Raw genomic sequence first — 26,469 nt, forward strand, 5'->3', positions numbered from 1 at the left:
ATTAAAACGTGGCAAGTTCAAAACTGATTCAAGTTCACATAACCTGAGCCAAGTTTCTCCTTTGCTACTGCATCACGTTTTTTTAAGTCAGTAATTTAAAAGGTTTCAAAGTGAAATTAGACATCTATATGGTTTACAGCAATTATCCAGAATTCCAGTTTAAAAATAAATTATTCTGGAAAAGATGTAAAACCTCATGCTTAGTGTGCATGCCTGCTTGTGCATCGTGGATCAGTATTTACAAATATTTTGTCCTTATCCTTATTTTTAATAAAACATAGCTGAAGGGGTGATCTGCAAGCTCAAGCTATACTATGAGAATCACATTCTCTGAACGGGTATAAAGCTCATAGTTTTGATACGAGAGTAATAGGATTTTTCAGATTAATATAATGTGTACAGTTAGTAATTCTGAAATACCTAAGGATGTTCAGTTCCTGGCACTGGGTATTCTCACAGTTGAAAACATCTATTCACATAAATGGGCTGGAAATATTAGCTAGGTCCCAGATTACGTATTTATTCATTAATAATTAACCTTTATGACAGACACAATACGAATTGTATTCTAAATTCTTCTTAGAGGCATTTAAATAAGATTGTCCTGATACGAATAACTAGTACAGATTCTTTATGATTTGTCTGCTTGAGAGAACTGTTTTTATTCCTCTTTCTGTTGTGGGCCAAATCCTAAAAATTGCTGATTAACACCACTATTCACTTTACAGGAATTGCAGTTATTCAGTATATCTCAATAACTGATCCTTTGAAGGATAATACAAAGCCTGCAGATATTTTTTTTATTGGCTCCAGAAAGATCTTTGGCAGCCTGACAATTCATTCTCTATATTTCAAGAACTCTGCAATTTCTAAGAGGGGTGAGCTTGCAAATGTTTAGTGAAAAACAGACTTCAGACCAAACTCCATCTTGGACCGATGTCTCATATAAAACACATGAAATTTGACTTGTATTTCAGTAGTTCTTAGGAGAAGAGAAATCCTGAGTTTCTGTTAGAAGGTGGCGTCTTTGTGTATTATCGGCCAGTTTCTGATGTAGTGTATGCATCTTGGGATACTGATTTCTGCCATCTTCCGCAACAACAATTGGCAGCTTGTTGGATGGTGTGCCCTTTGTACTGCTTTATTTATATCTGCTATTGATTCACGATGCATTTACTGAAAGAAGCCATTTCTGAACAACGTGATGGACCATACTGATGAAGAAATTGATTAAAATTATTTTTTCAAAGCCAAATGCTCATTACTTTCTGACATGAATATATGCGTTAAACAGATGACATGGCACACTTCTTTAAACAGTCTTTATTCTATGACTAGGCAAAAGCTCAAATAACTATCCTATTCTACACTCGGAGAATATTTATTCTGTAAGATGTTTAATATTTCACACTTCCTTAAAATAAACTGTGAAAGGAGTAGTCATTATGCTATTCTAGCATGGCCTCCCAGTTCATCAGGAACTGTTCTGTCAGGTTTTTATGACCTTGTTTGCAGTGTGCACACCCAGATTGTGTGAGCTGAGCATGCATGGACTATGGACTGCTCTCATAAAACCAATGAGTTGAGGTTGCAATAGTTCGTTTTTCAGTCAGCACTATTCCTGCTTCCTTCCTGTGCCCTTTGTAGAAATCCTTACCTCTATTGTTACACACAGTATGCAACATAAAAATACTAGTCCAGAATTGCAAGGTAATAACCATCTGTACTTAAGTACAATTAAACAGACCCTTCTTTTTCTTTGTGTAATCTGGGAATCTTTAGCATTTTACCTGAATGCCTGGAGCAAGTGTCCATGAATCTCTCCTGCTAGTATTAATTGACCAGCTTTGCTCTGGAAAACAGAATCACTATGGAGATACCCATCCACACTTGAAAGCATAGTTTTTTAAAATCTCTGGATTTGGTGCAATAGCTAGCTTAATTTCATGTTTCTGCTAACTGTGTGTCATTGGGGCATCTATGACACCGTGTAGCCCAGTAATACAGTATTGCTATTGCTACTAACAGTCCACAAGCTTTGTCCTGATTTTACAGAACCTCTGGATGGAGGCTTATCAGCCTTACTTTGCCTGAATTCACTGATCTTGGAGTTTTGGTTTTACTTGATTTTGCTGTAACAATTTTTCTAATGACAGGAGACTATGGCTAATTTGTTTTACTTTGCTTCGTATGGTAATAACCACAGTTTTTATATAGCTATTAATAGTAAGTTATTCTGTGTAGAATTATATATTTATGACTCTAACAAAATGTTAAATTGTAGAGTAATAAAGGCCCATTAGGATAGCAGTGACCTTGAGACACCAGCTGCAGCAGAGGGGAGTACATGCATGGATGCTAAGATGGATGGGGCACAGACTGGCACTGGAGGTGCTAAGGCTATAAACAACTTGCCAATTGGCAGTTAAAAAATGCAGACCTGGAGCTGGACAAAACTAATTTAGGGGTAAAAACAAGAGCAGAACAAGTATCTAACATAAATAAAATGCACTATATGTAGTTGCAGGCCAGTGAAGAAAAAGGAAGGTGTAAAACTGTGACAAGTACCCCCTGCTCCAGACACCTGGTAATAGGGTTAGCATAACCAATGCCACTTTGTAAGGCAAATGTCTATTATATGTAAGCTGACTGGTCACCTAATACCCCTGCTTCCTCCCCTTCTTTTTGGCATTGTAATAAAAACATTTGGCCACCAGGGTTGTCACCAGGATGTGGTGATCCCTGTTACAGAACAGAGAAGCCTCCTGCCGGCATTGTGATGAGGTCGTTTGTCCATCAGTGCTAACACCAAGGCGCTGGATTGCCAGACGTGAAGACACCCGTTACAGAACAGAGAAGCATTACAGCACGTGAGATGCTGCCTATAAATCCAAGAAGCTGCAAGTCTCAAGTGGGAGTGAGACTGGAACTGCTGGTGGACTGTAAAACCTGTGATCCCCTGCTGGTCAGGGATGTCTCCAGCATCATCTGCTTCTTCTGGGGACTGAGTAAATGACTCGTGTTCTTCTAGCTGAATTCTGAGTCTAGATTATGACTATTGCATCACGAGTTTATTATTAAGAATTTAACCCGATCTGCAGAGGGTCAATGTGATTAAAAAGTCAGGGTGACTAATAATTCTAGGTAACAAGAAAGTTACACTAATTACTAGAAATTCTTTACAACAATAAGCTATGCCAATCAATAAAAATTGTAAATAACAATAAGCTATGCTGATTGCTACTTTTGTAATTATAAATTATAATTATAACCTCAACCCCGTGGCCAGGCCTCACTCTGCCAAGGATCCCTAAAAGAACCTGTCTGTCCCCGTAGTGTTGGGTGGCAAAAACCTAATTTGAAAGCATGTAAAAACAGACCCAGGTTAATCCAAAAGAGGAGAAGGAGAGAAAGAAGAAGAAACCATAAACACCAAGTTCTCAGTCCCGTGGCACAAGACTCTGGATGCTCATGGTTCACTGCACTCTCACCGCCTCCTGGAAGCCATCAGTCTTGAGAACCAGGGGGGTGGTGAAAGCATACATGTAACACCAGGTAGATTCTAGTAGCACATGTATAACAATTTTAACTGCATTGTTATTTCTAAAACTATATGACTGTATTGCACGTTTTCTTCTTAAACCAGAGCTGTCCACTGGTTCAATTACTGCCAGTGTGTGGCTTTGGGCAAAGCAATTTTCTGCTCCACTTCTTCCGTCTATAAGACAGAGTGAAAACAAGGAAAAAAATGTTTAAAAACACCGCTTTTTTCCTCTTATACCGATTGCAAAAAATCACCTCAGTTCCTGTTGTTGCTTTGGAATGCAGCATGCACTCACATCTCTTCATCTTTGTTGGAGCTACACAAATTGGCCTTAGCCTCTGCCTTATAAATGTGTCTTGAGCTAACATCCACAGAGCACTTTGAGTACCTCAGTGAGCTGTGTGGTATCACTACAAACAACTCTATACTGTTTCTAAAATAGAAACTACCTACTGAGCATGGAAATGCAAATAAATGGTTTTCCTATCGCACTGATCTAACTCAGATACATATATATATATGTTTCTGCATGTCTTGTTATTGTGAATTTAAGATTGTTTTCTATTCACTTTAATTGTATTTGTTTGTGTAAGTGCTGCAGTATGTGCCCTATTACGTCAATATGTATTAAAATGCGAGTGAAGAACTCAGGCTATTTAGATGTACTCCATTAGAAAAGAGGTTGTAACATGGTTTCTAGATTAACAGTGAAAGCAAAAGGTTTTTGGGAGGTCTTAATAATCACTTGGCAAACCATATTTGGATCCTATTAATGTGCAGCTAATTCTTGTCAGAATGCTTTATCCAGCATTCTTCAGGTATTTAAAATTCACAAAAAATATATATATATTATTCATTTTTACCAATGAAGACTGATCTTTTATTCATATGTTGAACTATTTGAGATTTATGTGCCATGGTTTTGATAGGACACATTTCCCTTCCTTATTTCACACTTCCATTTTGGTAGCAGTATCTTATATTTTCTAGGCCTGCATATTACTTTTATTTACATTTTAGGATTAAGAATAACACCAAGACTGTGTAATTGCTTGACAGAAATTCAGACCTTGTATTTTGTGATAGTACAAAGAGTGACTATGCTGGGAACAAAAAGAAGTCTGGAAGTAACTAAGCGTTAAATAAAACCATATATTATTTTAATTATTCAATCTGTAAAAACACAAAGATTCGTAAGTAAGGCTTTGTGAAAAAATCCAATAGAGTTTGATTATGCACCTTCAGAAGACCTCTACTGTAGGGAAGTAAATGTTTCAATATGGGGATTTAAAGCACTCAAGTAGTTACTGTCTCAACTGAGAGAGCAGTAACAGACAACCGTGGATACTAATGGCTACAGCAGTTCTACAACTGTGCATGTTACAATGCTCATAGGCACATTAGTATTTTTATTCAGTATTTTTATTCAGATTAAAGCCAAATGTTAATTGCCTGTTGCTGATGATGTAACTGTTTGCAGGATCACACCTTAATGGTCTGATTCTGTACTTAAATAGGTACGTTGTATAATTTCTTATAATTTCAAAAATAAAGTAAAAATATATGTATAATCTTATAATTACATTCTTTCTTGCAGACTTTAAAATATAATGTAACTTGGTTTTGTTTGCTATGTAATTACATGGTGATGTTTCATCTGCTTCAAATTAGGCTCCTGGTCCTGTGATTGTTACTCACACTTGCACAGTCCCACTGAATTCAAAGGAATACATTCTTTTCTGTCGCTGTAGTCACCGAGGATTATAAAGCTATAAGAAAGAAAATATTTTGCTTAGAGGCATATGTGACTGCATAGATATTCTACTATGAATGAAATTTGTCTGGCAGAACTGATTCATGCTCTAAATCATTCAACCCACTTTACCAAAATAGACTAACTAATGAGAAGACTAATCAGTTTTGTGCATTGCAATTATTTGCCAGTTGCTTATTTTATTAACTAATTTGCTATTGAAGCTCAGTCAGGACTAATGGAGAAAGGGAGAATTGAATTAATACATGGTGAATACATTTAATTATCCTATTTTTGCCTGTTTTAGAACAGAACACTATAAATGCATAACACTATATTTTTTATTTTTTTTTAATTTCAGGTTGAAAAGGGTAAAGATAAAAACAATATGCATTACTGCTGATGTAGATGCTAATTTGAATCAGTGCATGGTTAACACTCTTGTTGACCAATTTAGGGAGGAAAAATCATATTAAAGAATCGAGGTTAGCTACAAAACCAATAAATGGAGATTGTTATCCTCATAAAGTACTGCTGGCGCAAAGCAGTCTTAAAGCTGATGTATCCAGAGCTGATGTGGAAGGAGAACCCTGCATCACTGTTCCTCATTATTCCAACTGATTTGTTTCAGTTTGGCATTATAACAGCATTCCTTAGAGCTGATATCACACATGTTGGGGTCTGGGAGAGATGGTTCTTGGGAAGAACTGAGCAACATTATTTCTCACTGAGTGATGCTTTTTCTTGCCCTATGCTTATGCAACATTTAGCATTATGAGATGCTAATATTGAGTGGGTCTCTGCTTGTCACCACAACAGAGTGAATAATAGTAGAAATAGTAACAGCAATAATCTTCTAAAAATTATTCTAGATGGGTTCTTTTTTGTTTATGATCTACGCACAGTCAGCCCTTCACAAGCATTACCAGATCCTTCTGTTACCTCAGAAATGTCAGAGACAGTACCTTTTGTTTTTCTGGAGTTTATTACTGAACACATCATAGCACCAACAGTTTTTGAATAGAAATTGTTCACTTGACCTTTCTCACAAGTGAAATGACAGATCACTTTATGTTGAGCAGCAGCAACTCATCTTCTCATCAAAATAAGGTTAACTGAGCAAATAACTCTTTTCTGGGGGTATACGTTACTTCCAATACTAGGGGTGAACACCTTTACATCAGCAGCAGTTTGTAGAGTTGATTTCTGTGAAATATACTATGGAAATAGTTTCCTACTTGAGGCATGAGACATTCGTGTACTCTTCATTACCACATACATTGGCAGAAATTTCTTGTAAAAGGTCGCTGCATCAGTGCTCATATTTCTTCACCACAGGCAATTCGGCAAAAATGAAACCAGTGTCCAAATACGGTAATGCAGGCTGGTGCCCTTAAATCTGCAGCAGAATATAACCAGGAAGTTCTGTGATAACACGTTTTGAAATACTCCTTAGTGGTACAGTGCGCATGATTGAATGCACATGTTCATGTAGGATTACACTGTATGGAAACTCTACACCTTGAATCTATTTGAAGATGAACTTCTGAGCTTATGTAAGGGCTAGACACTATTTTGACTCCTACGCTTATGTATCCCAAGCATTATGCCCTCCCCACAGTGGTTTGCACCACTTCAAAGAAGATAGCTCCAGAGAACCTAGTTTGTGGAAAGGAATCTTAGCTTTCCCCTCCTCAGTTTAACCAATGCTGTACTGGAAGAATAATATGATAAAAGGTCATTGCTAAGATTTGTTATCCAGCCGAAAAGTCTTTAATTCCAGAAGGCATTATTTTCTTCATCAGCTTTGTAACAGCAGCTGAAGTTGTGGAATTAAAACCAGAAAATATTACTACCACCAAAGTAACTTGTTGCCAGCAGAAACTGGACCTCAGGTCTGTCTGCTAGTTTGCTCTACAAGGTAGCTGGTGGAATGCAATAATATATATATATATATATATATATATATATCTTATGTATATATAGAGATAGATATCTCAACACAGCTGGGCGTGAGCTACAAAACCATAACAAGATTATTTTTTTAACTAAAAATGGTTAAGATATGTTTTCTCTTTAGTGTGACAGACCTTCAACTTTGAAGACACAGTTCAGAAAAGAACATTCCCTGAACAGAAATTTTCAGGTAGCCAGTGAACTCACTTATGAAAAATTCCAAGGATGGAGGTAATTCCCTATGATATAACAACATTCGATTGGCATAGCTGTTTAGTAGAGCACAACAGGGGAGACACCCACAAGAGTCTGTTTCACCGCCTCAGTAAGATGCAGAATGACTCGGTGACTTGGGATCTGCTCTTGATCTGGGGTCAAATGTATATGGGTGAAACGCATGTGTAATTGTGACTTTTGCATGGGTTAGGCCTGATAAATGATGCAGACTATAAACTGGATGTCACTACTGTGCTGGTGTAGTGTGAAGGAGCCCCAGCCCTCGCCATGAAGCAAGGATCAGCAGTCATGACAGACGCTGACCAGAACCGGCTGTAAATCTCAACAGGACCAACAGAGCTCCACAGCTCTGTGAGACAGCTACCCTAAATAAATAAATAAGGCAATAAAATCGCCGTTGCCTGCTCAGGCGTTAGGACGGCGGCAGCTCTATCCCCTTCGCAGCGCCTCGGCCCGGGCCCGGCCGCTTTACCTCAGTGACGCCCGCGCCCTGCCCGGGCCGCTCCCGCCCTCTCGGCCGGACCGCGGAGCTCCATGGCTCCGGCCCCGATTGCGCCGCCCTGCGAGGCGGCGCCGGCGGCACCTCCCTCCCGCCGGCCCCGGCCGCCCCCCTCCGCCCTCCCTCCGCGGGCGGAGCCGAGCCGAGCCCCGCGGGCAGCCCGCGGGAGGCAAGCGGCGGGCCCTGCGCCCAGGTACCGGCAGCGGGGCCGCGGGGCGAGCCTTCACCGCTGCCGCCGGGGGCTGCGGGGGGGAAGCGGGGCGGTGGCCGGGCGGGCCGGGTCCAAACGCCGAGGGGGCGGCGGGGGCTGGGGCTGGCCGAGGCCTGCCGGTGGGAAGCGCCCCGGCAGCCCGCCGCCGCCGGGAGGCCGCCCCCGGCTGCGAGAGGGGCGAGGGAGGAGGAGGAGGAGGAGGAAGAGGAAGGCTGTCAGCCTTTCGGGTCTGGGCTGGGGGGGCCGCCGCGTCGCTGCGGCTTCGGCCGGGGTGCCGAGGAGGGGCCGAGGAGGTGAGGCTGCGGCTTGCGGGTGCGTGGGGCGGCACTGAGGGACTGGGCAGTGCCCCCGCAGGGCTCGAGGGGCTGGTTCTGCCTCCCAAAGGTTGTTTTAATTGAGAGCGGGCTGGGAGGAGGGCGGCGGTGTTGGAAGCTGGACAGAATGCTGTTGCTGGCGTTTTGGGGTTCCTGGCTGTCCGGGTGGGACAACCAGCACAGCATAGCCGGCAAAAAAACGTGTGCGGAGAAGTAAAACCTGCACAGGTGCACGAGTGTGACAGGGTGGAACGAGGGGAAGAGAAACTGGTACCTCACCTTTATTTAAAGTAAGGATATTTCTTACTGACATGTAGGTGGATGGGGGATGAGAGAGGAGGAGGGGGCAAAAAGATGAGTTCAGCTCGGTGCTTCCAGACACGAACTTTGATATTTTTAGGAGTTCGGATTCACTGTTTGTAATGTGTATTTTATATATATGTGTATTTAAGTTTGGGTTAATATTTACGGGGTTAAACGTTTGTAGTTGTCACTGTAAATTCCATCGAACCTTTTTTTATTTTAATCTTACGTGCCAGAAATGTTTTTTCCATCTTCAGTAGTAGTCAGGCTGCCTCGTGTGTGTTGGTGTTGTGCTACATGGTGTGTTTCATGGGGGTATGTAATATTGTGAACTCTAGTGTGAAATAACAATTGAGACACAGATGACATTATTTCTGGTTGTGTACTGAAGGAAGCTTGGTTGCTTTTTTTTTTTTCTTTCCTTTTCCTGATGGTTTGACACAGTGAAAAGGGGGCGGCGGGGGGGGGGAGGGCAGTTTAACGTTACACTGAGCCTAGTGAGAAATTGAAAACTGTCCTTGATTCTTGAACACAGGGTTGGTTATATTGCCAGTAGAATACCGGAGTTATTGACTGGTTTTGTATCCCGGATTGTAAAAAACTTCATTGGTCAATGCAGGATATTGTTTCTTTTAAAATGAGGAACTTCCTGACGAAGCAGCAGGTTAGAAACACCTTCTCACAACGACATTTTCAGGCTGTGGCATGTTTGTGCTATTCAGTTCTGGCTGTTTTTAAGGAAGCAGGACTTTAAAAACGACGTAAACTGTATCTACACTGCAAACTAAAAAAAGCGCGAAATCTCTGTGCAGTTACACTTCTTTTTTTCTGAGCTGGTTTGGGAGTTTTCCTTGAGGAGCAGACGTTTAAAGTATCTGGGGAATGAGCCGTCGCAGTGCTGCCTGTCGGTGACTTGTGCCCTGACTGCGGCCTCTGATCTGCCAAACAAGGCTCCTGCAGAGCCTGCACCTGTGAGGGCTTCTGCTGCTCAATTTCTGCGTCGGTGTATCTCCGTGCAGTGGAAGGCTAGTTGTGGTGCTAAATAACCTAGTACTGTGATGGCCATCGTGATCTTCAGGAAAAATAAATACACCTTTCCAGGGTTTCAGGACGTGTTTAGAAAAGATTTCCTGTGGTTTAATTTAGTGCCAAGCTATACTGGACTCAGCATTGACCTGAGTGGAAAACTGGTAGCTAAAAATCAACCTTTACCTACTGTAAGTCAATATAAAGGTTTAACAAAGAATTTAATTTCACAAAACTTCCATCAGTGTGAGAGAAAAACATGTCAGTATATTCAGGTTGATGTATTTTAGCTGTATTCGATAAACACCATCATCTACAACATTGTCAAGAATAAAGCCGTGTTCAGACATACTGAAGTTATTTATAGGATTTGCGTCACTGTTTATGCTTTTCTGGTTTTTATGCACTTGCCTTGCTATCACACAAGTTTTCAAACCTGTCACTAAATAAAAACAACACATTGTATTCGCTTTTATACTGACTGAAGTTAGTTACTGCTTTTTGAAGCTTTACCAGTTTTGGGTGGAAAAAAAATATCTTCTGAACTCACTTCGTCAGAGTCAGCCTTGCCAGATATAATACAGGGTTTTATTTCGAATTATTAGAAGCATTTATTAATTATTTAGATGCAGTTTGCAAGGTTGCACAAAAAGTAAGTAATGTTAATGTCCTTGTAGTGGAGCAAGTTTAGCTTTTGACTTAAATTTTCAGCAATGAACCCCTAGTCAGGAGGTGTTGGTGCTGGGGGAAGAGTGGGCCACAGAGCCTGCTGCGGAGCTCAGGAAGTGGCTGGTTTCCATTTCTCAATAACTGAACGTAGCTCTCCTTTTTTGTTTCCTGGACTAGTTCTTGTCAGGTGGAGATAGAGATTGAAGCGATCATAATAAACATGGAAGCAAATGCTAAGGACATTTTAACATGGTGAATGAGTGTTTTCCAATAGCTCTGTCTTCAAAATGTCTTGAATACTTTGCATTGCTAAAAGGGTGATTGTATTTCCAGGCACATTTTCCAGGCTATTTTTTTTTTCTCTTGTTGTATCAAGCTTTGTCCTCAAAACTTCACAGAAATTATTCAGCATTCCCAGAAGACATTGTCTTGTCCTTTCTTTCACACTTCAGCAAATGCGTATTGTGTTGTGATTCTTATCGATGCCACAGTTATGTATGAGGGTTGTGGGTGGTCACATTCCTTGTGTGAATATTTTTTGAAACAGTAAGCCCCAAACAAGGATTCTGATAGATTTCAGTTAGGTTTTTACTGCATTTAAGCTTTACTGCTTATTCAGGTAGTGGGTGAGGTCTCTGAAATTTGGGAGTCAAGAGCATTTGTTAAGCATTTTGCTAGAGAGCCAGTAGTTTGGATCTGTGCCTATGGGAGTAAACAAGTACTTTGTGTGAGCATCTTTGTTCACAAAACATCAAAACACAGCCTTTTTGTTTTGCAACATGGTTGAAAGCAGTTAAGAATCACCAAAAGTGCTGTTTGGGCTGTGTGGTATTTGTTCTTTAGCACAGTATCAAATGTTCCGTGAAAATGGGAAAATCTGCATGGCATGTGCAATGTAGGAAGATGCACTTGAATTACATCTTTAGTAAGTACCTGTGTAAATGCTGCCAAATATTCACTGATAGGATAGATACATCGTTTTCCTGGGGCAAATTGCTTCTTCCAGAACAGTTACCCAGTGAGCCTGAAAGAGAGACATCTTGTTTCAGCATCTCTGATGTCGGAATCGTGTTTCTAAGCTGAATAATGGCTTACAACATGACTGGCGGTTGTTCCGGTCTGAAATTTTCAGCAGTAATTAGAGAAAACGGATGGTTGTGTGATGATCTGTTGTATCTTTTTGCTGTTTGCCCAACTCATTGGTAAGATTCTTTGTTGTTTTTTGCTATTTTGGATAATCATGTGATGCAAGGGCATACATATTTTTATTTTAGAAGGAAGAAAATTTGGTTTGTGAGTGGAATTGAATCCCTTCATGACACCGAGTGTGCATTATGAGTACTCAGCTGTGAGATTTAATTTCTGGCACATGTCTTTCACATGGTAGTGCACTTAAAATCTGATAATAATATTTACAGTTCTGCTTGATTTAAAAGTCCTAAAATCTTGGACCTTCTCCTTGTGGTCTAGTGTTCTTTTTCCGTGTGCTCTGGGGTGTGCTTTTGAAATGTCTTTAGCCTTTTCTTGTGAACTGCTGTTGAACGTCTCTGTTAGTCACATCCTCTGTATGCTTGGCCTCCCAGTTCCCACTGCTGACCAATAAAACAGAGCATTCTGAAATATCCTTGCAGAATATCTTTGCAAAATATCTTTGTCTGACATTGCAAAATATCTTGCAACGAATGCAAGAATCCTGCCTTCTCATGGCAGGATATTAATTTTGAATGAAAAGCTATCAAGTCTGCTTGATGCCAGGGAGAAACTTCATCCACATTGGTGAGACTGATGACTGCTTAATTCAAGCACGTGTGTGTGTGCTTTTAAAGACTAGGCGTTTGTTTCATAACCGCTTTGTAGTTCTCCTGTTAAAAGGTACAATCAGCTCAGAATAGCAGCGCTTCTGGGGCTGAAACGTCCTCAACTTGTTTCTGTTTTCTCTGAAGTTATATGACAGCAAGCAGTGAGAGGGTGCATGAAATTCTCAACCTTTCTTCTGTTGAGTGAGAGGGCAGGAATGGTTGGCACTGCTGAACACAAAATGTGTATGGAGGGGTGAACGTATGCCGAGGCACAGCAGGCGCCTGCCATCGCTCCGCGGTGGAGTGAAAACCGTAGGGCTTGCGGGCCTGGAGAAAGGCACGAGCTGGCTTAATGCTGAGGAGGATGCCACACAGAGGAGATGAGGTACTGACGTATCTATGTTGACACTTACTTAGCTTTTCTTTCTGAAGACTTGTGAGGCAGTTCTGTGTGTTTGTTGGTAATAGTTTGTAGAAGTCAGTAAGTAAACTAAGACAGCTCTCTGTCAAGTAGTCGTCAGTGTTTTTATGTAGCACTTGGGTAGTGTTTTCAGTGTTTAAAGCCCAAGCTGATATGGTCTGGGATTTTAGTTTCTGGCCCTGAAAGGATCAGGTTTATTCTTATCAAACTATTATAGTTCTATCACTGTGGTTTGTTTTGGTTAGATGATTTCTGTGTGTGCTGTAACTCCTAGCTAAGTTAGAGCCGAAAATAACTCCATCCCTCGTTCCCTGGGCAATCAGACCCCCCTTTGGAGGTCCTGTGAGGTTGGTCCTGCACTTCTTGCCTTCGCCAGACCTCAGCGCCTGCTTATGTTTGCCTGCTGGCACAAAAAGTCCACTGTAACTATTTGACTTTGTCTTTGGGCCATTTTTCATTCATTAATAGCCGAATTTGGCTGGTGCATCAAGGTGGTTTTTGGCCCAGGCAGCAAAAAGAAACATCCTCCTAAGTTCTCTTGTCAGAAGTAAGCCTGAGGGAGTTGGGTGGAAGTTGTGTTTGTGTTTTGAAGACAGCCTAAACAGCTGTGTGCAAGTACTCCCGATAAGCTTAAGCGTCGGTTGTCTTGTCATACGGTTAGCTCGGCTGCACGGGTAACGATCATCCCATTAAACTTTTAAAACAGTGCTGCAGGAGTAAAATTGATCTGAACTGTTAATGACCATAGCTAAATGTGTCAGGCTGGAAGACTTGCTCTTAAATACATTGGTTCGCTTGTTAGACAGGTGATGATAAAGCTTGCTTTCGAAGGTGGGGGAAAAAACCCAAAACCGTGAAGTCAGTTAAAATACCACTTGCATCGCAGTGAGGACAACGTGAAGCTCATGAGTGTGCTTCATCGGTTTTTCCAGCAGTGTGATGAATATGACACTGATTGCATAGTCGGCCCAGTGGCAGCTGGTATGAAAATACTGGTAATTATTACTGGTTATTTTTTACTCTTGCTCATACTGTTACTCACTTGTTACTATTAGTCATTGCTGATGATAAGTAGCGGTGCTCATTTCTTAGTAGGATCACGTCCTTCTCTGCGAGACTAGTGTTAGAGACAAAAGTGAATGCACAGGTTTATGATATTTGTTTTATATCGGATTTAGTGCAGAATTATTATAATACCTGTGAAACAGAAAAATTTAAATAATAATTATTAAGATGAGTTACACAGTACTTAATTTTCTTCACTACACAGCATGGTACACTGGGTCCTTATCCACGTATTGTGCACAGATAGGTCAGGTTAGTCTGAGCTCTGGTAGAGGAGAAATTGTTCTTGGCAAAGAGAGACAAGCATCTTCACCAATTTTAGGTCAAATGGGAGAAAATTTAAGAAAAATTTGCACATACATGCTCGATCTGTATGGTAGTTTCTATTACTGTTGGTGGTCTTCCTTGAAATCATGATTTATAATTAAATTTTTAATTTTTTTTGGTGAGAGATTGGTTAGGAGTCTGTTTTATTCCAAACTCTTTTTTGTTTGTTTGTTTCTGGTTTGTTTGTTTGTTTTTACACAGAAACAACATATACTATGGGCTGGAAGGAAGGGGGAAAGTTCATTACGTTGTCATTACTGTTCATGATTTTTCATTTGCAGTTTATTCATTTCTGTCTTAGACTTGCATGTGAAAGCAATACTGTGGACTACTTCCCTCAGCCTTCAAAACATGAGGTCAGCTATCTCAGAACAAGCTTGATATACGTAATAAATCAAGTTTGAATTTCAGCTTGGTTTCTTTGTTATAACTATGTAATGGGTGGTGACCTGTTGGTTCTTGTATTTTAAAGCCAGTTGCTGAAGAAAGCTGTTATGGGTCTTATACTGGTTTGGTCATCATTTTTTCCCCTTTTTTGAAGACCGAAAGTGCCTTTTTTCTCTTTGATGTGGTTCATTAAGATCTTTTGAAACTCAGTTGCTTTGCCTTTTAATGCTCGTTTTGCCCTATATTCCTTTAAATTTACAGGAAACACTCCACGTAGTGCATTTTCTAAGCTCTTCCGAGCTCTCTTCTGTCAGTCCTAAACAAAATTCTGCTTGCCAGATTGCTAGTCAGCAAATGAAAAAAATAAATCAGTACTGAGTAGGAGCAACTTCTGCTTTGTCCAGTTCATCTTTGTGACAGTTTTGTAGCATAGTTTATGCGTGAAATAAAATGAACCTAGTTCATGGGGGGGGGAAATAGGAATGTTTATTTGATTTGCTCTTGTAGCACTGATGGGAAAGTGAATCTTATTACTTCTTTTTCTTTTTATTTAATCTAAAGAAAAAAAGAATTGCATGTCATACCAGCTGGGAAATTGAGATCTTACTTCTTTTTGTAACTTTTTTTTATCAGCCATTTATGTCTTTTTTTTTTTTTTAATTTTTGTTGATGGCATGGCATTTGATTCAATGAAACGTCACATTTATTTTTTCCAGATTTCTATTTCAGATTGAGAAAGATCAAAATCATAACATCAGGGGGAAAGAAGAATGCCAAGGCACTATCAAATAACTCAGCATTTTAAAACACAGGTTTCATGTGAATGTGGCTGCATTTTTACATTCATAAGTTGTACTTGCCTCAGTTCACTGGTGTGTGAGGATGTTCAAGGAAGGAGTGCCAGCTGGTGCAGCACTTGGTTGTTCACCTCTGTTTTGTGTCCTGCCAGACTAAATTCAAGTTAGATAAGGTTTAAAAAGAAATGTTTTTGTCCACTGATTCCAGTATTAAAATTATTTTTTGGAAGTTAGGAGGATACTCATGTCTTGTATCCATAGTATTCTTCATGGCTTTCTCAGAACAGTTGAATCACCTTCGCCATCTCTGCTGGTTATTGATTTAGATATGAATGCTGTCGTTATTAATATAATTCCAGGTTAATATAATATTTTACACCTGTGGAGTTTTTTAAATGCACTAGAGTAATGTAGGCCTTATGAAGGCATTGGAATTATCTTTGTAGAAAATAATTATGGTATCATGCTCTCTGAACTTACTTTTTTGTGTGTTTTCAAATTAGTTAGCAAAACAGAAGTAGGTGGTTTCAGTAGTGAAATGAATCCAATTGTATGGTGAATATGGCAGGTCTGCCAACTTCAGATGTAAAATATAAAGAGTTAATACTTGTGGAGCTCCATTTCAGTGTCTTTTCGTGAGCCATTAAATAAAAATTGTCAGTATGCAAGTCTTGGAATTCTTGTGTTCTGTAGAACAGACACTTATATCTCATGCTTTTTAAAGCTGATCTCTTGTTTCTTTTTCTAGGAAAGAATTCTTGACATCCTTTAACTGAGAACCTGGAGTAGAGAGAGAGTTCTTACCATGAGAAGGAATTATATACTAGGTAAGTTAAGGGCCAGTGTCTGACAATGGTCCGTGATTTTTTTCAGTTGGAGGAAGAAAGCTGAATTGTAATTCTTATCTCTGTATGTATCTTGAAACAGTTATTGGTGCGGTAGTTTGATTTAGAGATACTAGGCACAGGGTGAGAAAAGAGGATGCTGTGTGACCTGCACTTGTGATTTCCATGCTGAGCAGTCAGGAAACTCTTCTCAAATGTTCAATGAAATACACAATCCTACAGACTTTGTATGTTGTAAAAATGTGAAGATAAAGTTAAGTTCTGTGAGTGAGTGTTCTAGGAGTATGATAACCAGTAACTTGTTAACATCTATGTACCGAGGCAGTTTAAATATATATAGGTATAATAATTAGCTATGTACATTTATCTGTACTTGCTGTTTTATAGTGTGCTGCCTGGTATTTCAGGTAAATTTAAAACGGAAGTTCATTGCAGGAAAATAGATGTGCGAATTTCCTTTGTGAGCAAATTTTATATACAAATGTGTAGAAGGTAGTAAAGGTAACCTTCTGCTGTGTCTGTGATATAAACCTGAGTCCTGAATTATTTAGCGTTGCTTTGTATTGCCCACTGACTGTTTGATAGATCATTTTACACTATAATATTGTTAATGCATAGGGAAAAATGTGTGTTCAGCAGTCTCAGTGACCTCTGGAAAGGATAATTTTTTTGGGAATTTACAACATGGTTGACACTTTACCAGAATCTCCTTGGCTATTTTTGTTTACAACGCCTACAGAATATTGTATTTACTAGTTTGAGGCTACGTGGCATTTAAATGGGGGGGGGAAGGGGGAAGGTATCATTAAAGTATTTTTCATCTTGATTTGCTTCTAGCTATGATTACCCGCAATGCGGGAATTGCTAAAATAGTCTGAGATAAGTAAAAATCTAGCAACTTCAATGGGATTTGTTCTTGAAATATCTGTTTTTCACTTTCTTAAAAAGAAAAGGGGGAGGAGTATTAGAGGTTTGTGGTTTTTTTTTTTTCCTCTATACCTTGTTTGGCATTGCGAATAGATAAAGTGCTTGAATATGATGCTAACATTTGTATTTGTAGACATAATTAACATGAGTTCTTAGGTGTAGGTTGCTTCCATTGCTGCACTTACTTTGAGTTAATAAAACCCATTGTGTTTGGGGCCAGCTGATCATTATTTTCAAGTATATGCTTGAGCAGATGCTGGAAAATCTCACTTAATGCAAAGCGCGATGAATTAAAAATAGTAGTTCAGTGAGAACCCCTCTGATGTAGCCTGAACTACATTTAATTGCCATATTACCAATTCGGGTTGGGACAATCTCAGACAGGAGCACAGACTGGGAGAAGAACTCGTTGAGAGCAGCCCTGCAGAGAAGGACTTGGGGGTTCTGGTGGATGAAAAGCTCGACACCAGCCAGCAGTGTGCGCTTGGAGCCCAGAAGGCCAACTGCGTCCTGGGCTGCATCAACCCTTAGTGATATGGTTTAGTGTAGGACTTGTTAGTGTTAGGGCTGAGGTTGGACTAGATGATCTTGGAGGTCTCTTCCAACCTAGACGATTCCGTGATTCTGTGAACAGAGTAGTGGCCAGCAGGTGGAGGGAGGTAATTGTGTCCCTCTGCTCTGCTTTTGTGAGGTCCCACTTAGAGTGCTGCATCCAGGTCTGGGGCCCCCAGCACAAGAACGATGTGGGGCTGTTAGAGCGGGTCCAGAGGAGGGCCACAAAGATGGTCAGAGGGTTGGAGCACCTCTCCTATGAAGACAGGCTGAGAGAGCTGGGGTTGTTCAGTCTCAGAAGTGAAGGCTCCAGGATGACCTTATTGTAGCTTTTCAGTACTGTAAGGGGGCTTATGAAAAGGATGGAGAAGGACTTTTTGGTCAGCCAGATAATGACAGGACGAGGGAGAATGGTTTTAAACTAAAAGAGGAGATTTAGATTAGAGATTAGGAGGAAATTCTTCACCCAGAGGGTGGTGAGGCACTGGCACAGGCTGCCCAAGAGGTTGTGGATGCCCCATCCCTGGAGGTGTTCAAGGCCAGGTTAGATGAGGCTGTGAGCAACCTGATCTAGCGGGAGGTGTCCCTGCCCATGGCAGGGGGTTGGAACTAGATGATCTTTAAGGTCCCTTCCAACCCAAGCTGTTCTATGATTCTGTGATTACATCAGTACTGTTTTTACCTATTTCCCAAAACATTAAATATTACTAAAGCCATCTAAACAAAACTACTGTAATGTTCTTTGAAGTATTAACTTTTCCTTTCAAAAATAAATTTTTGATTATGTAATTGCTGATATCTAGAAACATTTTTCTTTTTCTGTTTAGGTGTTCAAACTTCTGACTCAATCATCGGGTACTAATGGGGAAGAAAACCTAACTGATTAAACCAGTTCTGGCAGTTTATTGTTTTGTTTTTATTCTGTGGTTTTTGAGGAGAGATTTGAGGAAAATTTCAAGGAATGGAGTTAGCTCACAGTTTACTACTCAATGAAGAAGAGTATAACCAGCTGGGTGAATATCAAAAATCGGAGTTCATTTTTGAATGGTTACGGTTTTTGGAAAAACTTTTACCAGTGACTAGCAGAGTAAGTATAATGACACTTGAGAAGAAGAGCGTGTTATAGAGCTATTTTTTCTCTGTCCTGTTTGTTATTTTCTTTAAAAACAAACAGCACTATTCGATTTCCTTTGCTTCATGTCTTTTACTTAAACATAATGAAAGTACATTCACTGATAGCAGCAGCTTCCTCAAGCTTTCAAGTGAGAGGGATTTGTGCAACGAAAGAAATCTGGGAAATAAGTGTTGTTTTTAAAACAAAAAAACAAACAAACAAAAACCTTGGGTTATTAATGCAAGATTTGCAACACTGTGATGAATAAGAGCAGTCATGCTTCCATCTACAATGGCACAATTATTTGATACCTCTCTAGCAAGCAGGAATCTAACATCTTTCCCTTTGCTTTTCTTTTCCTAATCAAATCATAGGAGGTCGAGCCAGCTCTTCAATTGTTTGTTTCATTGTTTTGTGTATATTAAGTAGGGTATGTGAATATTTAAGAGTAAAACAATCTAGATAATGTTATTTAAGAGTTAAATGTTTTAACACAAATAATTTAAATGGAATACATTGTCAGCCTCTCTTTATTTTTAAGGGGAATTTGGAAAAAAAAAAATTGAGCTAAGACTAAAGTAAGTGATTATTTTAAAAGGTGTGCCTTCTTTTCTAATGCTCAAATTCTTGAAACTCTGGTAACGTTCTTTATTACTTTAATTACCTTGAATATTTACCTTGTGTTGTCTTCCTTTAAAAGAAAACATAAAAGAAGCAAAAAATGGCGAATATATTTTAGGAAGATTTAGCAATAACTCCAATTGCCATAGGGAAAATACCCTTGAAATGCTACTAGAAAATTGTGTTTTGGAAAATATTCACATTTTTGAGACAGCTTTTCTTTACGTAGAAAGGTGCAAATAAATGTTCATTTTTAACCAAGAATGTCATAGTATCAGAATAGTAATAATGGAAAAGTGAAGAGAATTAGCATTAATTAATCTGTTAACCTTTAAATTTAACTGAAAGTTAACTGGTTACTGATTTTATTTCCAGGCTGATATTAGGGAAAACCAGAAGAAGCTGGTTGAACAATTGACTTCTTTATTAAACAATGCACCAGGACCTCCTACTAGGCGACTAGTTGCCAAGAATTTAGCCGTACTTTATAGCACTGGAGACACTTTTTCTGTTTACCAAACAATTGAAAAATGCAATGAACTCATTCGGAGTAAAGATGATTCACCAAGTTATCTGCCTACAAAACTGTAAGTATTTTTCTTTTAACCCCGAACAATAACAACGGAGACAGATGTACATGATGAGAGATGAATGTAGGGGAGTGTGTGTTCCCTCATTTCTTCCAGTTGGTCACTACAAGCATTTTACCGTATGACACACAGAATTTGGGAGGCTCCCTGATTAAAAATCATTATTGTGGGTGTGCCCAGATCTATTTTTTTCCTCTAAAAGTCTCTGAACTTTTAAGGCTGAGTACTACAAAGAGGATCTGAGTTCACCTGAAAGCAAATTCAAATTAGTTCCTTCTCTCTAGGCATTATAATAATTTTATCTTGGTCACTTAATATACACTGTCTTCAGGGCAGAGTTGTGAATGGTTAAGTATTTGTGTAGCATTTTATTTATCCCTTTGTGTCTTCACTCGGAAGTTTTGGTTAAGTGCAACTGCATGTTATGAATAAACTCAGGTCAGTACTTTACAACATAAATCACCCGTGAGTTCATAAACTCGTAAAAGTTTAATGAAAAATATATTTTTCATCCTTATTTAAAAGTTTATTTTCATGATTTGCATAAATGCAGTGTAAAAATCAATCACATCAAAACTCATTAAAATCACATGACTTTGGAAGCATTGAACAAAATGGTAATTTGGTGGCTGATAGGAGTCAGCATAGACTGAATACGTTAGAGCAAAATTTGACTTACCAAGATGTTTAGTATTTACTGGATCCACTGGAAGGAAACACCTTGAGTGATCTGAAAGCTAAGCTGAATTAATTTATTTAGGAATGTAGGCATGCTAAATCTATATACATATGCTGTTGTTTAAAACTATAAATGACCACAGCATGCTTTAAGGTAATAAGGTAAACTAAGGATGGTTTATGCTTTATGCTTTTGTTGAGTGAGGAGACACAGGCAGCTTGCAATATATGTTGCTATATGGAAGAAACCATGTTTTACAGCAAGTCAGACAAACACTGCTTTTTATAAAAGAGATGAAGAAAGCTTTTAATACATAGCTTATTTTAACATTAGTAAAAAAAAAAAAAAAAATTTACCTGACATGATAAATCTGAGTTCACTGCCACAGGATAGATAATGAAAGAAAGAATGTGGTAGTATTAAATGTTGTATATGTGCAGCAGGAACGAAAAGGATAGAAGACAGTTGGTGATCTCCATCCAGACAATTGAAAATCAGGCCAGAGAGAATAGCAGCAATGGATAACAGAGTATGAGTGGGCAGGTGTTCTAAAAACAAGAAGAAGGCTGAGAAGAGCAATAAAGCAGATGAATACAACTCCAGGTACAAAATACAGTTATTGAGCAAATTGCTTAATCAAAGTTAAACTGGATGTAGTTAGTTATTTACAAACATTTCAGGTGTTTCTAAATGTCTAAAGTTGAGCCAACAGAACAGAGCCAACATGAACTGCTCTTGCAGGATGTGAAAGCAAACCGTAAGGTACAGAAATATTATGAGTAGCCTTCATGTGTGAAACATTGTATATCTTTCATTGTAGTCAAGTAAATTAAAGATAAAGGTGGCAGCAAGGCAGAAATGACAGACAGAAATAAGGGAGAACAAGAGTCAGAAGGCAGAAAAGTAGCTGGGAGAGAAAGAGAGAAGAGGCAATGTTCAGAATCCTGATGGGAATGAAAACATTGGTGAGGAGAGTGAATGTGGAGAAAAAAGCACCAGTAAAACATGACTTACTTTAAAATGAGTGTGAAAAAGATTTCTTATAGCAGTAGCAGTGAGACAAAAGGCTACAGAAAAATAATTGAAACTGCAGAACTCGTTATTGAATAAAAACTTTCATCTTGTGCTGTAAGTAAAGGGACTACTTGGAGTTCAGTGAGGGAAGGATTTTTAATTATTTTTTATTTTATTATTTGTTTTTTAATCTTGATTAAAGTTGTGTCTTTGCTTGCCATCTGTCCTTGTCGTTTAGCATACATTCCCATGTTGTCTGGTAGCAATCTTTGTTAACAGATGTTGATTCACCTGGAGATTCCTTTAAGTAGATTTTCTAGTGATTTTTTTTTTCGTCTCATAATTTACCATTTTTCTTCTTTAATATGGGTGGAACATAGAAATGTTCTAGGCAAGCATGTTTAAAAGAATGTGGTGCTCATCTAAAGTGGAGTGTGATGTAAATTCTGCATCAGGTCAGACAAATAGGTCATTTAATGTGACTACAGCTTACTATTTTACTTTAAATTACAAAGTTTTAAAAATATCCGCTAGGGTTGTGTTTAACTCGTGAGTATTTTAAAAGCATTTGGCTGGTCAGAAAACTTTCATAGTTGTTGCTAGAAACATTTGTGGGAAAAAAAATTAGACAGCTAGAGATATGATTCTAGAAGGCAGTCAGAAGAGCTTTCTAAATTCCATGCTTCCAGCTTTTATAGCAAGTTAAATATTGACGTGCAGAAATAGGCAGATTCTCATCCTGAGGTGGCTAGAATATACTTGTCAACAAATAGTGCCAAGCTGTTGCTAAAAATTACTGTTTAACACTGATGGATCCTTCCATCAGCAAATGGTGGTACTACCAACCACAAGAGAGTGTTTCCAGGTCATTCCATGATGTTGTAAGGTAGTCCTGGGGCTATTTCTTTTTGTCTGTGTTTATTAAATATTCCCTTCCTTGGCTGACAGTTTGAAATGTATATTGTTTAGTCTTAAAACTAGTTAAAGAGGATATCTGTCACCATCACGTGCTCAATGTAGTAATAAGATGTTGCAGTTGTAATTTTATACCCAACTACACCATGAACAAAATTAAAATCCAAACTGTTGGTGTGTTGGATAAAAGTAATAATGAAAAGTGTTTCTTTAATGAAAATAGACTTTTTGTTTGATAAGAGAGAAAGCTCATAACTTTTATTTTTCTTACTGTGTTTTGTCATTTTAAGGAGTTACAGTTAATATTCATTTTTCTAATTAAGAATGTGTTCAGTATGGGATTTTAAAACTGCTTATGTAACACTCCAATTCAGTTGGGGCGTCGGGAGAACACAGTTTTCCTGAAGGTGATGCTGGGCAGTGTCACTGCATATTAAGTAAGTCTGACCAAAGAGCAGAAAGCTGAGTAAAGATACCATTTATTTTTTCCTTGTATTCATCAAATAAAATTGTTTAGTTATAGATAAATCAATACAAAACCAAACTGTGTGCCTTAATCATTTAAAGGAAAGCATTCTTTAATTAAGCAACTCTTTTTATTTCCTTTTTTCTCAAAATTTAGCACTTTTTGCTTTTGCTAAAGGCAACTCCTATGAGTGCACAGAGCACACAGACTCCAGTTGTCAGGTATTTCACCTGGAAACTAAGTTCAGCATCTGTGTATAGTGAAAAGAACATGGGTTTAGACTTTTATTTCCTCCAGGGCGTTTCCTCATTGTGTTGTTATACATACATGCCAGAATTTTAAGTATTAGACCATTTGCAGTCTACTCCTGACCATCGTGTTGTAAATAAACCAATCCCTGTCTACTTCTGTCAGCATCTGTTGTAGCACAGTGACATAGACTGCAGGATACAGGGCATTCTTTGTTAGAAATGCATTTGTAAGGCTTAAAGGTGAATATGAAAAATGTATTTGAATTGTAAAATTTATTGGAGGTTTGTATTACCATAATTTGTTATTCAAGTTATCCTCCCAGCCCCTGTATCCTCAGTTCTCCTGGAGTGTGTGTGCCCCACTCTGACCACTTTTTTTTTTCCCTTTTGATAATCTGCTTACACTTTTGAAACATTGTATTTAGTTATTTTGTTATTTGCCCATTGATTATGTTAGTCTTCTTAATCCCATTCACGTGTTGTTGCATCCATTTTCACGCGTTTTTGGATTTGCTTTTGTTTTAGTGCTGCGGTGGTATGCTTGGGCTATTTATACAAAAAATTGGGAAGAATTTTGGGAAACAGTTTTACTGACACCGTTGGGAATGTGCTTAAAGCAATGAAGAATGCAGAGGTATTGGAACGGCATGCTTAAAAAATGATTGGAAAAATAATAGGATGTTTGCTGTTGGTAGATCGACCAATGAATTGGAGAAATTGCATGATACCAGTGTATGAAATGGAAAAAAAATGCTGAAAGCTATAGGATAAAAATGAAAGTCTAAATTCCAAAGAATTACTAATGGATTATGACCATAAAAGGATAGAGTGTAGTTACTCTCATTCTGCTTTCATGAAAGAACTTGATAATCTAGAAAATTTAATTGCCTTTACTTATGAGAATGTTTTTGCTCCAGCTTGTACTTCATATTTCGAGTATTAAACTGCCTGTATTTTTCCACAGAATGTAGAATTTTTATCTTCACTTGGTTTTAGTGCTATAGAACAAATTTTCTCTTTACTTCAGCCTAAACAGATCTCTAACAGTAAAAAATAAATAAATAAAAAGGACTCAGACCATTGTTTACCTGTATCAGTGATGAGCATTTTTTTAATTTCCAAGAAGCATAGGATTACAGAACTCTAACATTTCTTCTTTTTAATTTTTCAGTCTCAAGGTCGTTATGAAATCATGCTTAGTTTACAAAATATATTGAAGGGTTTAGGAGCCGCTGCTGTGCCCTGTCATAGAGATATTTACAAAGCTGCCCGATCATGTTTGACAGATCGATCTATGGCAGTCCGCTGTGCTGCTGCAAAGGTAAAGTGCATTAATAACTCTCTATTTAGTATGCTCCCTAAATAAAATTCTGTTTTAATGGATGACAAACACAGCAGTAAATACTTTGTTTACATGTCTATATTTCTTTGACATTGTGTTGGCAGAAAAAAAAAAGTATTTTTTTAATGTGAAGTAACACACTCATTTTGTTAGGGAGAACTCTGTCTTATTTTGTAAGCTAAAATCTGTACCGAGTGCTTTTCCACATCAAAATGTTGATGTTAAGCATTTTTACTTCCTTTTTTTTTTTTGTCTAGTGTCTTCTTGAACTTCAGAATGAAGCAGTATTTATGTGGAGTACAGACCTGGATAGTGTTGTGACGTTGTGTTTTAAATCCTTTGAAGGTTCCAATTATGATGTACGGTTAGCAGTTTCAAAACTTTTAGGCACAATATTGGCTAGAGCTTTAACATCTAAGCAGACACCAGGTGAAGTATGTACTTTGTTTGCTGATTCCTCGTCTGTAAAAATAAATAAATAAATAAATCTGTCTGATCAGAAACTCTGAAGTTTTGAAACCTAAAGTAAAATCACAATGTAAACTTCATCTGGCTCTTCATATTTGTGCTTTGGTCTTTTTTTTTGTAATGTTTTTTCTCATGTAGTGCTATGCTTTTAGTTTCGTTACCTCTTATATATATATATGTGTGTGTATATATATATGTATACACACACACACTCACTAGCAGTTCATGAAGTGGTCAACAAGGAAAAATATTTGGTAAAACTAGTTGCCTCTGTTACAAGATTATTATTGTATGTAGAGAACTCAGTAGCCTCAGGAATTTAAAGGAAAGATTAATTTTAGCAATGTAAAAACCAGTAAGATGTGAGGGAGTATCTGCCTGTCAAACTGAGCAGTTGAGGATATCTTTTCAAGCTGTTTTTCCAAAATTGTCAATACCGTAACTGGATTGTATAGTACTACAAACATGATCTGAAGCAGGAATGAGCATGCAGTTCTGTTAGTAGAGCGTGTAACAGTTTTTGCTGACAAACTGAAGATTCCTGGCACAGTTAAAACATCTCAAATCTTTGGTGTCATTCAAACTGGAAGTTTTGAGTCCGATCTTAGGAGCCCAAAACTAAATACCGAGCTGTAATCTAAGTGAAATATAACATGATGCAGAGTTAGTGTGACTGTGATTCTGCTTTTGAAGGCATAAATGCAGTAAGTACCAAATGACAAAATTATGTCTTTAAGCCCTATTTGGGGCTTAAAGGCTGTGTACTACCTTTGGAGACTCTAAAGTCTTGATTTCTAAGGTATTTTTCGAAAAATCTTTTTGGAGAGAATTATTATGTTACAGAAAACTATTATCTCTTGTATTTTTCCATTAGAAATAGAAAAGAAAAATCTCTGACCTTTATATAGACTCTTTTTCTGTACTCTTTGTAAGTGATGTAGTTACATAACACTAACGTAGCACTTCAGTAATACAAGAAGCTCATCCAACTGTTTAATTGGTTATTTTTAGTATGGAAGCACTAGGTTAAAACAAGTTGGAGTTAAGTGCGGCAGAAGCTGGGTTGGAGCTAGAATGAGCTGGGAGAGAAGAGGAGGGAGCAAGACATGAGGAAGTGCTTAGTTATGAAATTTCTGTTTTTGTATCCGATAACCTAACTGTGCTGGGAGTTTTTTGTTGTTTTTTTTATATATTATTACCTTAAATCCTCTAATTCCTTTTCTCATCAAAATACTTGGAAAACAATGAAAAATGTAGTGAAAAATTTAGGTCACTTAGTTTGCATGCTGTGCAGTAATTGTGTGAAGTTGGCATGCACAAGTCTCAGCATAGGTTTTGTACGAACTTTGAGGAAATAACACAATAGGAAATAGAGAT

The 26,469-nt window shown here is 38.4% G+C and overlaps 1 protein-coding gene and 1 long non-coding RNA gene across 16 annotated transcripts in view; one reads left to right on the forward strand and one right to left on the reverse strand.

The window, feature by feature from the left end:
- Positions 1 to 4,790: 4,790 nt before the first annotated feature.
- Positions 4,791 to 8,098, reverse strand: LOC106031787 (uncharacterized). 2 transcript variants are annotated; one of them, XR_001204458.3, is made up of 3 exons: positions 7,963 to 8,098; positions 6,577 to 6,696; positions 4,791 to 5,313 (listed from the first exon to the last, which is right to left on the reverse strand). It is a non-coding gene; the product is annotated as an uncharacterized lncRNA (long non-coding RNA). The 2 variants fall into 2 exon arrangements; XR_010831658.1 differs by having other exon boundaries at positions 7,892 to 8,023.
- The window catches only part of HEATR5A (HEAT repeat containing 5A), a 64,562-nt gene continuing 46,165 nt past the window's right edge, over positions 8,073 to 26,469 (forward strand). For 7 of the 14 annotated variants that reach the window (XM_066997237.1, XM_066997239.1, XM_066997238.1 and 4 more), the window contains exons 1-7: positions 8,073 to 8,182; positions 16,057 to 16,135; positions 18,460 to 18,719; positions 19,743 to 19,954; positions 23,808 to 23,916; positions 24,454 to 24,603; positions 24,882 to 25,053. In XM_066997237.1, coding sequence (XP_066853338.1) covers positions 18,594 to 18,719; positions 19,743 to 19,954; positions 23,808 to 23,916; positions 24,454 to 24,603; positions 24,882 to 25,053 — 769 coding nt within the window. In that variant the 5' untranslated portion in view covers positions 8,073 to 8,182; positions 16,057 to 16,135; positions 18,460 to 18,593. Of the gene's footprint in view, positions 8,183 to 8,474; positions 8,494 to 8,537; positions 8,805 to 16,056; positions 16,136 to 18,459; positions 18,720 to 19,742; positions 19,955 to 21,076; positions 21,240 to 23,807; positions 23,917 to 24,453; positions 24,604 to 24,881; positions 25,059 to 26,469 lie in introns of those variants that run through there. The other 7 variants (XM_048058775.2, XM_048058774.2, XM_048058782.2 and 4 more) reach the window with 7 other exon arrangements.

The sequence above is a fragment of the Anser cygnoides genome, chromosome 5, assembly GCF_040182565.1.
Source record: "Anser cygnoides isolate HZ-2024a breed goose chromosome 5, Taihu_goose_T2T_genome, whole genome shotgun sequence".
Taxonomy (NCBI): Eukaryota; Metazoa; Chordata; class Aves; order Anseriformes; family Anatidae; genus Anser; species Anser cygnoides.